The following is a 16,619-nucleotide window of genomic DNA, read 5'->3' on the forward strand; positions in this document are numbered from 1 at the left end:
GGGGGGGGGGGGGGGGGTGCGGGGGGGGGGTTGAAGGGGAAAGGTGGAGCATGAATCATGTAACCATGTCAAAAATGAATATTAATAAATGTTAAAAAATGCTTTAAAATATATACAATATAAACTTCATAAGACTCATAAACATAAAAAGCTTTGAAAACTTCAATAAAATAAATTTTGAGATTCACCAATACTAATGTGTATTAATCATATTTAATAAGTACTTTGTAACTGTCTCCTCTGTACCAGGCATTGTGCTAAGTGCTTGGGATACAAAAAGAAACAAAACACTATTCTTGCCTGCACAGAGTGGTTACATCTAGTGGAGAAGCAAAAGTAATTAAAAAAAATTTAGGTCATACATGACTGAAAAAGGAGATAGGTTAGTTTTAGTGAGAGGATAGAAGAGAAAAGTAATTAAAAAAAATTCAGGTCATACATGACTGAAGAAGGAGATAGGTTAGTTTTAGTGAGAGGATAGAAGAGATTTGGAATCTTCCTTCCTTGGAGTTGGAAAAACCAAAATTCAAGTCCCACATCTGAAACATATTAGCTATGTAACCCAGGATACGTGCTTAACCTCTCAATGATGTAAGTTATATCTGACACTATTTATCTAGGCAATTCTCTAAGATAATTAGATGCAGAAAAAGTGCCAACTTGTATTAGTAAAAGGGTCTTCTTCTTTCAGGTCATCCTTATACCAATGAAATGGCAGATCAAGTCCCTACCCTTATTCTAAAGGATAATAGATCAAAACCTATGTATTGAACTGGTGTCTATGAAATAGTAAAAAATAAAACAAACAATAAGTGGACAACTACAGTAGAGTTGGCTGGATTATCTACAGTTTTATAGAAATATATGAATAACAATTACAAAGTATAGGAAGATTTAAGTGGTTTATAATCTGCATTGGTAGAATGGATTCCTTTTAATAATGAGATCACTAATCTACTAAAGTTCTGAGAAGTTTTAGTTCAATTTTACTTATTTAATAACACTTTAATAATCAGTGATTTCATTTCTTTGTATAGTGATCATAATCCACTAATTTCTCTATAATGTAGTCTAATGATTAGCATCAACAATCACTGATAATTCTACCTCATTAATTAACTTTTATGAATTATTGTGCTTGAAAATATTTCTTTCTTGATAGTAAATAGTCTTGCGAGGGGAAAATAAATAATCTAAACCAATCCTTAAGCAACAGGTATACAAACCATGACTGGCATCATTATTCAAAAGCCTATTTACTACTTGACAGGGTCTGGCACACTTTGTGTTTGTGATGATGAGATATCAGAGCAAGACTATAATACTTAAAGAAATTTAAATTACAGCATACTATTTTTTTTAAAAAAAGGAAATATTACATCTGGTTAAATATGTTACATATATATTCAACTAAAATGTTTTGAGGACAAAAAGGATTCTTTCAAAATAAGAAATATGATTAAATCTAAATATAGTAAAATATGTTTATAAAATTCAGAAAGGTCATAAATTCTGACTTCTAATCAATAGAAAATATATGGGATGAATTGTTTATATATTAACAGGAGGATATGAAATAAATATCTGCCTGGAACATTGATATTTTCAAGACTCACAGAGAAAAGATAGACCATGGATCATTTTATTTCATTTTTATAGTTTAAGAAGACAAAAATAGGATGGACAGGGGACTATACTCTAAGAGGTATCAAGTTTTTTCTTCACCTTGGATGATATTTTATTTTGCACTTTGTATATTATTCAGATTTGAATTCTCTTAGGATCAGTCATGATAATAGCAACTGATTCTCCAAAGTATGAAAACAAGTGAGAAAATTGTAGATAACAAGTAAAGCACTTCAAGACCACAAAGTAAAATATGTCACAAAACAAAATGGAATGGCATGATTTGTTTCCTCCAATTAAAAAAAGGGAAAGAAAACATTATGGTGTAACAAGAGATACATAAAATGAAAACTATAGAACCCTGTTAAAAGAAGTGGGGGAAAGGTAACCACATGAATCTCACCTTCATCAGAATAAGATACAGGAAGATTGAGTACAATTAAATACACATTCCCCTGCATACATATGGAATTCTCAGTAAAGAAATACTGTAAACAAAGGAGGAGTAGAGCCAAGTCTAAGAAAGAAGTCATGAATAAAATAATCTTGATTCTTGTAGGAAGGAATGTGAAGAGGATTGGAAGGAAAGGAAGAAAATAAAGACCTAAGATTCAGGGGCAAAGTAGGAGTTGTAGCAAAGAAATACCAGTCTTATAAGATCACAAGTATCAGAAAAATTCATTATCTTTTAAGAAAGCTGTGATATTTGTAAAGGGAGGAATATGAGTAAAAAAGAGGAAAATATACAAAACAATAGGATGGAAGGAAATACACATTTAACAATTATAAATATAAATGTTGAACAGGATGACAAAAATAAAAGAATTAGAAAACAGAATCTCACAAGAAGTTATTTACACAAACATCTAAAGAACAAAGATTCAAAGAGTTAAAGTAATTAGAGGGGACAATATAGTTATGCTAATAAACTATTATTATTATTATTGTTATTAAAAGCAATTTTGAATCATATCCTAAAAGTTAACAAATTTTAGATATTCTGTGACCTAGAAATACCACTAACAGGCCTATAACCCTAATGAGATCAAAGATATTTATTGCACAACAATATTTATAGAAACTCTTTCTGGGGAAGCCAAAAATTGGAAAGTAACAGCCTGCCCTATTGGGGAATAAACAAACTGTAGTATCTAAATATAATGGAATATTATTTTTCCATAAGAAACAACAAAATTGAAAATTTTATAGGAAACTGTGAAGGTCTTCAAGAAGTGATGAAAAGCAAAATGAGAACTAGAGAACAATCTATATGAATCATAAGAATAATAAAGAGAAAAAAAACTTTGAAAGATGCTACAACTCAGACCAATGAATGCAATAATAAAACTTGAGTCCAAAAGAATAGTGATGAATGCTTACTTTCTGACAGAGAAATGATAAACTTAAAATACAAGAAGAGACATACATTTTTGGCCTTGGTTAAAGTGAAACTTGTTTTACTAGAATATGTAGACCAGTGATTCCCAAAGTGGGCACTACTGCCCCCTGGTGGGTGCTGCAGCGATCCTGGGGAGCAGTGATGCCCACAGGTGCATTTAACTTTCCCATTAATTGCTATTAAAATTTAAAAAAAATTAATTTCCAAGGGACCAAGTAATATTTTTTCTGGAAAGGGGACAGTAGGCTAAAAAAGTTTGGGAACCACTGATTGTAGACAAATACTAAGGAATTTGGGTTCTTTTCCCTTTTTATTTTATAAATTGTTCAGTGGAGGCTGGGAGTGGATAATAAGAGAGATAAATAGCTTTTTAAAGGTACTATTTAGTTGAAAACTTAGAAATATTTTTATTAATTTAGGGCTTCTTTGTTCTACAAATGCTGTTAATATGACTCCTACTAGCATCCATTCTGTTTCATTCATCTATGTCATCTATAATCATTAATCTGTTATCTCTTCACAAAAATTTTCTTTAAAAATCAGCTTTAAGGGGGGCAGCTGGGTAGCTCAGTGGATTGAGAGCCAGGCCTAGAGAGGGGAGGTCCTAAGTTCAAATCTAACCTCAGACACTTCCCAGCTGTGTGACCCTGGGCAAGTCACTTGACCCCCATTGCCTACCCTTACCACTCTTCTGCCTTGGAGCCAATACATAGTATTGGCTCCAAGGCTGAAGGTAAGGATTTAAAAAAATTTTTTTAAATTAAAAATCAACTTTAAGTTTTGCCTAGACCAATTCACAACTCCACTAATCCTTAGTTATCTGTCTTGATTACATTACATTCTATTACAGAATTACATTTTATATTCTACTACAGAAAGATAATACACATGGGGAGTGGTGACCAGGAGGCATTATTTTGGATAAGACTGAATAATTATCAAAAGGGAAAATAATTGACACATCCTTTAGAAGAAAAGTAATATTGATTACTGTCTTCAGAAGTAAAGTTGAAAAATAGGGTGGGAGATGGGAGAGTGAGAATAGGAGGAAGAAGAAGGAGAGAGAGAATCTATACAGAAGTTGGCATGAAGATAGATTGGTTTTACAAGAACGATTATTTATTAAAGGGACAGGGTGGGGGTAAAAAGTGATGACACTTAAAAAAGAAAAGAAAGAAAATAGCATCAATCATTACAATACAAATGCATGAGAGCAGAAGAAAGTTAAAAAAAGAAACACAAGAAAGGACAGCAGTATTGGATCTATCATCTTAAAGTTAAAATAAAATATAGTAGTAAAAAATTTATATGTCAAAAGTTTACAGTTTCACTGACAATCCTCTTCTAGGTTTTTTCTTTGGATATTGAAATTTTGAAGTGTGGTGATATTTATTTAATTAAAATTAGAAATGTAAATGCAAAAAAAAAAAGCCACTAAGAAAATAGTTCAAAGTAGATTTTAAAATAATTGTGGGAAAAAGTTGAATTTTCTTGTTATTAATGGTCTTGATTTGAAAGAAATACAAAAATACAAAAGAGAGGGCAGCTGGGTAGCTCAGTGGAGTGAGAGTCAGGCCTAGAGTCAGGAGGTCCTAGGTTCAAACCCGGCCTCAGCCACTTCCCAGCTGTGTGACCCTGGGCAAGTCACTTGACCCCCATTGCCCACCCTTACCAATCTTCCACCTATGAGACAATACACCGAAGTACAAGGGTTTAAAAAAAAAATACAAAAGAGAGTAGTTAATACATTTTTTCTGTTTTAGAAGGTATTACAATTGAAATCTAGCCCATACTCCCTGTATAATCCTGTGTGAGATCCATAACAAATGTCATTTCTGTGTGTATTCTTTCTTTAAAAGTGATTTAATTTTAGTGGTGTAATAGTTGAAAATTTGTCAGACCAAATTTTTAACTATTACAGGCTGAAGAGGAGGCTTTTTCTGTAATTCATTCTGCAAGGCACTTTTATGAAGATACATTGGGCATTGGTAAGTCAGGCTGAAGAAGCATTCTGCACTGCATAGATTTGGAGTTATGACTCGAGCTGAAGGAAAAGGCTTACGCTGGTGAGACCCTTGTTGAAGAGGCTACTTCCACGTGGAGATCAGAACTTTGTCTGGGAATGAGCTGAATTTCTTCAGATAGGAGCTCTAAGGTGGTAGGCTAGTAAATATTTTCTAATTCCTTCATACATTTCCCTCCTTTTACCATATTTATATTAAATTAAATTATTAAGAGCTACTAACAAGATTTTGACTTAAGAAGTTAATTTTATCTATGGTGACCAAAACAATTCTTTTAACCATTATTGTTTTTGTCAAACCAAATTTTTATCTATTGTAGTGGAATGATCTATGCCAGTGATGGCAAACCTTTTGAAACAGTTTAGGGACCTGTGCCATGTCCCATCCACCTCCCCAGGTTGTGTCCTGTGCCCACCCTGTATTGAGTGCCATGCCCCACCCCCAACTGCATACCCCACCCCTTGAGTTGGGGAAGGGGGTGGGACAGGCTACCAGTCTGACAAGCCAGAGGCTTGCAGTGCCCACAGAGAGGTCTCTGTGTGCCATCTTTGGCACATGTGCTGTAGGTTCACCATCATAGGTCTATACCATACCTTGACATAATTTTAATTCGGTTATCATATAGAATCCGCAAAATACTTTGCCTTCCACAATTTTTAATGTAATAGAAGTGGCTTATAAGATACTTTGGAGCTATTAAAATTCAGGGCAGCAGTAAAGTTTTTTTAATATAAAAAGAGATAGTAACAAACAACACAAAACAAATGACAGATGTAGAATATATTATGGCCTTTAGAGTGAGCTAGAATATACAATAGGAATAAAATACAACTTCAGAAAAGGAAATAATTTGACATAGAACTAATGCACTTGCCTGGAGAGAATATAATGGGAATGGGCCCTTTGTCAGAAGATAATCTACAGAGAACTTTGAAAATGGACTATTTAGACACCATGAGTAAATAGGTAGCAAAGTTTAAATCAATCACTTCATTTGGAAGTTAGAATGTAAGGGAGGGTAGGGTGGAGAAAAAGTATCACCAAGACACTATTTTCTCCACTATATGAGTCTACATATGAGAACTGCTAGTGTACCAATGGGTTATCAAATACATTTGTATAGGACTACTTTTGAGGGAAAAGAACAATGAACTCATTTTACTACAAAGAGACTCATTGGCACCAGGAAACATTAGGGTTCATGCCTTAGTTTGTAGATAGATAGAACCACAGAAGAGAACAGAGAAATATTAAAGGTAGAGAGAAACATCAAAAAATGAATAATAATTTGGGGGAAGTACAAAAAAATTAGTCTAATATTTTGCTTGCAAGAATAACATTATATAATTAACTTCCAAGTAAAATACTTTACCAGTAAGTTGTGGGCTTTCTTAGTATTTATCAGGGCAGTTAAGTGGCATGATGTGATTTTATTAGTGTGGATATTCCCTCTACTAATGCAGAGGTAAAACTCTTTAAATTTTTGACTTTTGAATTTATTTATAAAGTTTTCTTCAAAGAATAATTAGTTTTTCTGAAATTCAATGTTTTTAGTAACAAAAAAAATTCTTACTATGCCTGTTTCAGTCTCTCTGTATAGCTATCAAATCTAGGTAGTTGTTTTTTTAAGCATACTATTTATAATGTTTTTTAAAAAAATATTTTTGTTTGATTTGTTATATTGTTGGTAGGACAATGATACAACCTTTATTACAGTTTTCCTTTACATTTATTTTTGCTATCCAGTTACTTTTTTGTTTTGAAATTATTGCTATATTGTTGAGTACATACATGGTTAATATTATTCAACAAAAGTACTTTTAAGAATAATATGGTCACAATATTTATATCTCAGTCCATGATAATATGAAATCATTTTGGTCCAATATCATCATTACAATTCTTAATTTCCTGGATTCCCTCCAGTGCTTCAACATTGTAAATTTTAATCCATCCTCTTATCTTGAATTTGCATCTATATTTCAGTCTTAGGTGGTTTTCCTTTAGTCAACATATTATTGGTTTGTGCTTTCTATATTTTATATGTATATGTAAATTTCTATATTATATAATCCTTTTTATTTTTTATAGGGAAATTGAATCAAGTGACCCTTGAATTAATATGTATTTCTTATCCTAAACAGATGTGTCATACTCTAGAATTAATCACTGTTCTCTTTCTACCATCAATTTATTAGGAATTATTGAGCATGTGTAAGGTACTTCAAGAAGCATAAAAAGAAACATGAGAAAAAAAGACCCTGCCCTCAAGAAGTTATAGTCTATTTAGACGATTTAACTTGTAAATAGCTAAGTAAATACCAAATAATATTAAGTAATGTTTAGAGAAGGAAAGTGCTAGAAACTGGAAGGATCAGGAAAGGACTTAAGTTGGTATCACAAGAATTGTACTTTGAAGAAACTTGGGGATTAGAATGTAAACTCTTTGTGAATAGATTGTTTTGTGGTTTTTTTCTACTTTTACATCCAAAAACTAGCATAGTGCTTAGCACATAGTAATGGAAGGGGAAAGTGGATGAACATTTCTATGGCACCTGCTATGCACAAGGTATTGTGCCTTTAAAAATTTTACAAATATTCTCTCTCATTTGATCTCCATAACAACCATGCAAGATAAGTGTTCTTATAATCCTCATTTTACAGTTGAGGAAACTGCGGTAGATACAGGCTAAGTGACTTGCCATGCGTCACAAAACTTTGAAGTGTCTAAGGCTAAATTTGAGGTTCCAGGTCTAGTGCACTAATTACCATGTCATGTACTGTCTTAGAGTAAGAATTTAGTAATATTTGGTGATTACTGGCTAAGGAAGAAACAGTGTATGATGCATTCCATGCATGGGACAGAGAAGTAAAAGATATCGTTTCATGCACCAGAGGTATCAGGCCAGTTTGCCCTAAACAGAGATGGCATGAAAGGGAGTAAAATGAAATAAGTGTGAAAAAATAGGTGGAAACCAGGTTATCAAGAAATTTAAATGTCACATTGAGGACATAATACTTTCTCCTAGTGGCAACTGGGTGCCATTGAAGATTTTTGATTAGGGAGATAACATAGCTAGATTTGTATTTTAAGAATACCAATTTAGCAGCTGGCATCCTTCTCTCTTATTCTGCAGCTGTGATCCCATAATTAAATCATTCGTGCTTATCCTTTTTTTAACATAGTTTTTTTTTCCTTCTTGGTAACTAAGTGTGAAAGTAAATTCAAGCTGCTGCTAAGTATTAATGTTTCCATAAACATTTTCGTAAATGATTCAGGGAGTCTGGTTTTATATAACCAGTTAAATGCATAGCTTTTTCTTGTTAATAGTAAGAGAAGCTCTCAATAATAAAGCTCCCTATTCAGAGGGAAAATCATACAGAAAGAAATGCATTTTAGATGGGTATGAATAGGTAACATGAAAAGGATAAAGAGAAAGATATGTTTAACTTAAAAACATTATTCAACTGTAAGATTATAAACACAATTATCTTTTATTTGTATGCTCCCTATGAACAAAGATTGTTTCATATTTCCATCCCCAAAACACAGTACAGTGCTGGCTCATAGAAAGTATTTAATAAATACCTATTGAGTGATTGATCTTTCCAAGTTACCTCATAATATTCTGGTTAGCTGTGAATTCAAAAGCAAACTATACATTGCAATGCAAATTTATGCCCACGAGTTTATAATAATTAAGCTTTAGTAAGTAATAAATGTAATTTAATTAATAATAAACTTAGCTTATAATCATCATAATTAATAAATGCCAGAATGATTTTAGTAATAATGATTTAGTACTCTAAGCCATTATAGAAAAGTTGAAACATATATATATATATAATAGGGACTGTATCTTAATTATCTCTGCAATTCCCTTTTATAGTTCTTTGACTATATTAACCCTTAAGGAACTGCTCTTGAATTAATGCATTAAAAAAGAATCCTTTCATTTTAAAAACTATTACTTTCTGATTCTGAAGTAACCAAAATATTTTATATTCTCTTAACTTCTACTTTATGAAAAATTTCTTAATGGTATTATCTTTAGAAATCTGTGCTTATTATAGGCATTGAGGCCCATTACCATTTATTATAAAAAGCTAATGAGATTGTGAAACCCAAGACCTCCTTTTTAGTGTGTAAATGTGCTGAAATATTAGTGAGGATATGATTTCTCACACTTTGGCCTTTTGATGAAACACCTTTGCAATACTAGTATGTCACCTTATCCTACAATTTCACACATCAGCTGCCATGGTATCTACCCTGAGAGCCCAGTTTCACATTGCACTAATGAGTCGACACCTGTTAAAGAGTGGAGAAATCTGAACCTTGTTAGCGATTGTACACTCTCTTGGGAACTTGGATGTTGAGCATTGTCATACTCACCGCCAACATGTCTGTACTGAGAACTCTGGATGCAGCAGTGATGAAGTCTCCTATCAGCATTGTAAAGCCAGGTAAACCCAAGAAGAAAAAACGGGAAGGACAATGCTTTATAACTGTATTTAAGATATCCTGAGGGAGAGAGAAAAAAAAATCCCTAAGATTACATGTTCATTTTTATAAGGAGAAGACTTCCAAACAGAAAAGCAATGAGATTCTAAAATTTGCAACAGTATTTTATACTTTGTGTTTTCATAGAGGTTTTTTAAGAGCTGAGTATATACTTGAGAAAAGAATTATTACTTCATGTGTTCATGACCTCCCTATGAGATGAATATATCATTGGCATCTTTATGAGATAAATAAATCATAGATTTTACAGCTAGAAGGGACTTTGAAGATCACCTAGCTGACTTAATTCCTAGAGTCAGGTATTATAATATCTGTCTTGCAGATAGAAAAATAAGGTACTAAAAATCAAAGTGATTGATCTAAGTAATGCAGCAGTAATGATTTACATTAACAGTATTTTACGATTCTAAAGAAAACTGAGACTAGAAAAGACTTAATTAAGCTTACAAAACCAGAAAATACCCACACTTAAGCCCAAGTTTAATACCTCCAAATCTGCTACGCTTTCTACTACATCCAGGTTTTGCCATAGACTGTGTATGCTACAAGGTCTACTAGCAAGCTTTAGGAACTGTAATGCCTTACTGAAAGTAAATAGCTTTCTTGGTTATAACACACAAAGACATTTTAAAGGAAAACATTTAAATATCAGTCTTTGAAAATGCACATATTTAAATTTCAAGAGATTCAGCCTTCCATGTCATCTAGATATTATGTGAAAAGTCAACAAAACACAGCAGTCTCACTAATACTTAAAAAACCCTCACTTGACCCTACCCTGCTCCTGAATCTACTTTTCTGTATCTCCCCTTTCTCTCAGAGACAATTCTAAGAAAATGTTATTACATTGATTGTCTCAACTTCCTTGACTCATTCATTTCTCAGCCCTTTATGCTCTGGTTTCCAACCTCACTACTCAACTGAAACTACTCTCTCCCAATTCCAAATCCAATTGTCTTTGCTCAATCCTCATCTTTCTTGATCTCTCTTAAGTATCTGGCACTGTTAACCTACCTTCTCTCCTAGGTCCTATGGTTCTACCTGGGTTTTTGAGAAATTGTTCTCTTGGTTCCCCTTCTACTTATCCGATCACTCATTTTCAAATTTATTTATTTTTATCTTCAATAACAAATGTCTACATACGTTTTTTGAAGAGACCACTCATTTTCGACCTCTTTTAATGGAGCATCACCTCCATGCCACTCCTTAAATAAACAAGTATTCCTCTATTCACTGAGCCACCTAGCTGGCCCTCTAGAGTCTCTTGATGACCCTACTGTATCCAATGAGTTCAATTATCTTTACACAGCTATCTCTCAGACTCACATTTCTCATACATGGCTCACATGGTCAATTGCATAGTAGTATATCAAACTGGATTTCAGATAGACATCTAACACTCAATATGCCACAAATAGAATTAAATTTCTTCAAACTTTCCTACTTCTGTTAAATGATTACTATCCTTCCAGCCATCTTGGTTTGCACCTTCCAAGTTGTCCTTGGTTCACTTTCCCTCGTCCCATATCCACATTCAGGCGCCAAGGCTTGTCATTGCGACTTCCACAAGATCTCTTATGCTTCTCTTCCTCCCTATTCACATAATTATTACTCTCATTTTGGACACTTGATCAGCCTCCTCATTAACCTCTGTGATTCCTTTCTTCCTGCCCTCCTCCACCACAACTGCCAAAGAGAGTCCCAAAGGCTGGGCCCGGCCTGGTCATCGCTCTGCTCAATAAAATGTAGGGTTTCCCTCTAAACTCTGAGATCCAAATGAGACCCATGGAGGGTCCCTCCTCTGGGACCACCCTTCTTTTCCAGCCTTGTGTTGTGCCCAGGGTTTCTCTCCCAGTAAAGCCACAGCCCAGCTAAACCTCTTTTGTCACAACACTCCACCTTGGATCCCTCTTCTTTGGTACCTGCTAGGTCCAGCCTATGCCCGAGGCCTAGAACACAACAGTTACTGAACTCTTCTTCAGAATCCCAAGGTGGGGCGGCCTCCTCTATGAAGCCTTTCCTTAGTCCCTCAGCTGCTCAGATCTATTACCTATATGGATTGTATGTGCGCTTCTAAGTGGTATATTTCATTTTTGTATTAAACAGTGTTTTAAAATGTTTGAGAGAAGAGTGGATTTATCATTGGTACATTAGGATTTTAATTCCTTGTATTTGAAGCTACAACTATTATTTAGTGATATCACACATAATTAAAATTTATTATATGCAAACATTAAAGCTTCCCCTAATGCACAATGAGTATCCTTTAACTTCTAGATATAACAGTCATAAAAATGACCACTGAATACTGCAATGGAAAGAGAAATGAATCTGGAGTCATAGTTTATCAATTGAGATTCTGCCTCTACCCCTTGGTATCTGTGTGACTGCAGTAGTTAAGTCATTGAATCTATCTAGGCCTCAGTTTTCTCAACCATAAAATAAAGAGTGAACTAGACGTTTTCTTTCTGCTTCAAGTCTTGATTTTATGAGCAGTTGTTACATTCACTGAAAGTCTTTGCTCTGATGGAACTGCTACATTGTTTTAAATATACTGTGTGGTACTTCTTTCGACTACATAACTAATTTATAGTTATGCTACATTGATTAAGATCTTCATGAAAATCAAAAAAAGAGATTAAAAATAAAGCAAACCTGAGAATCATTATCTTGAATTTTATGATTATACACATTAATCAAACCACAGGAGCTTCCATTTAGCCTCTGGATGCTAATTAGAAGTAAATACTTTAAGTTATCCTCTTTATATGGTCTCAAATTTCTTTCCTCATTCTTCTTATAAGGCTACTTGAGAAATTTCTAGTAATAATTTGAAGAACATTGATGTTTAAAATTCAAATCTATTACCCAACCATAATAAATCAATACATATCTCCATTTTTAAGTGTGATCTGGACGTACAAAAAATACTTCTACTAATCACAGTAGGTAAATTCTTTATTCTTCTCAACCAAAATGAGCTTTCTGCTGCTTTCAAGTTAATGTTTAAACCTGTTTTAATCACTTCCTTTGATACATTTTAAAGTCAATATCAGCCAAGACAAACATTCTAGGAGATGGAGCAGATGGATGCTGTAGTTTTATAAAGTGTGTGGTAAACTCATGCTTCAAGGTCAGAACAAAAGATCCACCTTTTTCATAATTAAGGGTCTGATTAATGCAATGGGCTCCTCACAACACACCTGTAATTACTAACAGAGGTACGCATTGTGCTGTGCCCTTGTCTCTGAATATCAGACATCAAGCTATACAGCAGCAGATGGGCGAACATTTCTGTTGACATATGCTGCAATGAAAGGATTTGTGCAAACCTGGCTAAAAAGGTAACAGAATGTAGCATATTTGAAGATTAATAAGGCAAACAACCATAATGTTAACTTTGTTGTGTTTGTGTTAATTCCATCTGTTAATGTTAGATTCTGAATCCTACATCCAGTTTAATTTTTTAAAAAGCCTTAATACAGTTTAAAACAAAATAAGTAAACATTTTTCAACAACTGAATATTTAAGCTTATTTTGGGAATGCTATCCAATGCTTCACTCAGTTCGAGAACTAAAAACTTGTTTTACAACAAAACCAAACTTTTGATTTCTTTGTCAAACCAGAGGGACACATCACATGCCTCCTCCTATGATATCAAATGCTTGTGCACAGGAGAAAAGATATGTAAATTGTGAAGAAGTAAAATAAAATAACAAAGTTGTTAATAACTTTAAGGGGCTACAAACCAACAATCTGACTAAGATAAAGTCACATAGACTCTATTCCACCCTCTGGACCTTTGCCAATCTGTTTAACTAAACCTGCTTCTTAAAGGAAAGAACCAACTGGGAGAGTAAAGTAGCAGATGGCTAGCCTACCTAACCTCTACCACCCACAAGATGACATGGAAATCAGGAAATAACTAAGACTTGATCTAGTAATCATAGATTATAGAAAGCCCTAGAAAATGGTTGGTATGAAAGCAAAGAAAAGAAAGGTTACGTTTATTCAGTCTAGTTATAATACATCTATTTGTTTGATTAGCTACACTGAATCTAAACTCAAAAGGATTTGCTTTTATGTAGTAGTAGTTGCAAGGATAAATACCAGGGTTGTGCAAAGTGCAAATTAGTTGCACAGATCTTTGCTGTCACTAAAGTTTAATCTTTCTTCTGAAAGACTAAAAATTTAAGTTTGCTTCATGCAAATTTATAGTATTAATTCTTTCTAGTACAAGATCTATATATACACTGTCATATTTTCAGGAAAAAAATATGTTGCTTCCTTTATATTCAAAGCAGTGGAACATTTGTTCTGTATGATATACCATAAGCTACTTTAGTATTAATCTTCTAACACAATATTGTGTAAAAGTGGTTTTATCTATCTAAAGCTCTCTCTCTAAATATATTTGCACACATGTGCACATATACTCATATATACATGCATACATATACCACGTGGAATTTAGACTTGGACACAAAAAAATTTACAGATACTTTTGACTTGTAAAGAATGTGATATTTTATCTGGTGTCAAAACATTTTCAAAGAAGACAACATATAAACATTACTCTCAAATTTTATCAGTCCAAATATAAAATTCAGAGATAATAATCTTGTACATGTTATCCATATGCACTAATACTATAAGGCCTTCTATAATATGGAATATATTTTAAGAATGACAGTATAGCTAAGTATTGGAGAAATTGGAGAAATGCATATAATTTCTAAAACAAAAGGAAAAGAATTATAACCTTGTGGTATTTCCAAATTATCTATTCTACGAAGACGTTTACACTGAGAGGTAACACAGTACTAGAAATGGCCAATGGATGTAAATCAACAAAACTGGATTTAAACCCTTGGCTACTCCACGAAGTCAGAAGCTGTCTGATCTTGGTCAACTTATTTAATCTCTGTGGGTCTCAGTTTTCTTAAAATTAAAAAAAAAATTTGAAAAATACCTACATTCTCTTACTTCTTTGGTTGAGGTGAGCTCCTTAAGGGCAGTAATTATGTTCATTTTCATCTGCAAATCTCCATGGCTGGCTCATAGTAGATATAAGTACTTCATGTTTGCTTAATAAATGAACACTTGCTAAAACTAAATGCATGCTGAACAAATGAATGTCAATGACAGAATGTGCCTGATTCTACTTCTAGCATCTGAAGGAGAAGATTATGTGGCAGAAGGGGATAAAGAAGGAGAAGGGTTTAAGATGAATAATACAAGGAAATTGTGAACATGATTTGGAGGACTTTGGAATTACAAAGAGACAAAATTTGAAAAAAAAATATTTAGTAGAACTTGAGGAAAAATTGAAGGACAACAATGTATCTAAAGGACAAGAAGGACTTGAGGAGGAACAAAAAGACTTGAAAAGGAAAATAAGGAAACATATAGAAGTAGAAGTAGCTAAAAGGAATTTACAGGACCTAGATTTGAACTCTTGGTTCCCCCACTAAGTTTGATCTTGGGCAAGTTACTTAACCACTCTTGGTCTCAGTTTTATATATGTATATGTACATATATATGTATATGTATATGTATATATGTTTTGTTGGGAGGGCAAGTAGAAGTTAAGTTCTTTGATATTAATAATTAATAATAGGGCAGTTGACACATTCGAGTTCTTTTGAGTGCAGCAATATATCTCTCTCTGACACACACACACACACACACACATATATATATACATATAAAATATGCTATAATGTGTTACTATATATCTATATATGTTTTTAAATTAATTTTAAAAAATAGATAAGATTATAAAGAAAAACAATTACATGGAAATACAGCTAACAAAGGACTTAAAAAAATATCATCACAGACCTCAAGTTTAAGAACTCCTGATTTAGGTTCACAACCACATCCTCATTCTTGCTTTAATTTATTCTTAGTCACATTCTCACCATCACCACTACTACTACCACACATATATCCAAACAATTACCAGATCCTATCATCTCTCTCTTTATTACATGTCTGGCATGACATTTCTCAGTTCACAAGACCACAACCCCAATTCAGGTACTTGACATCTTTTTTTTTTTTTCTGTTCTATTGCAACAGCTTTCTGATTGACTCTTGGATGCCAAGTTTCTCTGCTTACCACTTTATTCTCTACATATCTGCAAAAAATTATGTTTCTAATACTTAGAAGTCTTTTGCTGGGCTACTTAGGAATTCTTCAGTATGTATACCTATTGCCTCAAAGCAAACCCTTTATTTTGTCACTTAAAGCATTGCATTGCCACTTCTTCCAATAAGGAATCATATCAGATACCCTTTGTTTTTAGACTTCTACTTCCTCAAATTATCTTGTATGTGTCTGTGTAAACCTTGTATCTTCCAACAGTGTAAGTTTCTTGAGATCATGTAGTATTTTCCATTTTGCCTTTCTATTTCCAGCCCAATGTCTAGAACAAAGCAAGCACCTTATAAATGTTTGTTAAATTACTGACATGATAGATATTTCCGTGTATGGGAAGCACTGCCATGTATGTAAAAGATAAGATTTGTTCTTCACATTCCCAAATGGAAGAGCTAGGAATAAGTGAAATTGCAAAGAGGCAAATATAATATTGATATAAAATAAAATCTTCCTAACAAATGAATTCATCAAAAAGTAGAATGAACTTCCTCAAAAAGCAATGGGTTCTACTTTGTGGAAGTCTTTAAGGAAGCCTAGATAATCATTTGATTTGCATGTTAAAGAGATTCTTGTTCAGGAATGGACCTGAGCAGCAGATCTGGGAGATAACCTTTGAGACTCTGTGACTTTAGTTTCAGTAAAGTGCTTTGTAACAGTTCTTTATAGTAGCAATAGTTCACATTAAACAGTACTTTAAGGTTTAGAGTGCTTTCCTCATAAAAATACAATAAGGTAGGTAGTCTGGATATTATTCATGGAATCATCAGTTTTGGCAAAATAATAGTTTCTCCAGGCTCCATATAGGCTTTAGTCTCAATTAAAGTCATAGTCAAATTGACTTCAGAGTACTAATTAAATTCAATATAATTCTGAAAGCA

General features: G+C 33.3%; 1 protein-coding gene across 2 annotated transcripts in view; it reads right to left on the reverse strand.

Annotated features, from left to right (window-relative positions):
* RALGAPA2 (Ral GTPase activating protein catalytic subunit alpha 2) overlaps positions 1–16,619 on the reverse strand; it is a 477,726-nt gene that overhangs the window by 212,009 nt on the left and 249,098 nt on the right. For both annotated transcript variants that reach the window (XM_044663434.1, XM_044663433.1), the window contains exon 24: positions 9,446–9,574. In XM_044663434.1, the coding sequence (XP_044519369.1) occupies positions 9,446–9,574 (129 nt within the window). The remainder of the gene's footprint in view (positions 1–9,445; positions 9,575–16,619) is intronic.

This window comes from Gracilinanus agilis, chromosome 2, assembly GCF_016433145.1.
Source record: "Gracilinanus agilis isolate LMUSP501 chromosome 2, AgileGrace, whole genome shotgun sequence".
NCBI classification, from domain to species: domain Eukaryota; kingdom Metazoa; phylum Chordata; class Mammalia; order Didelphimorphia; family Didelphidae; genus Gracilinanus; species Gracilinanus agilis.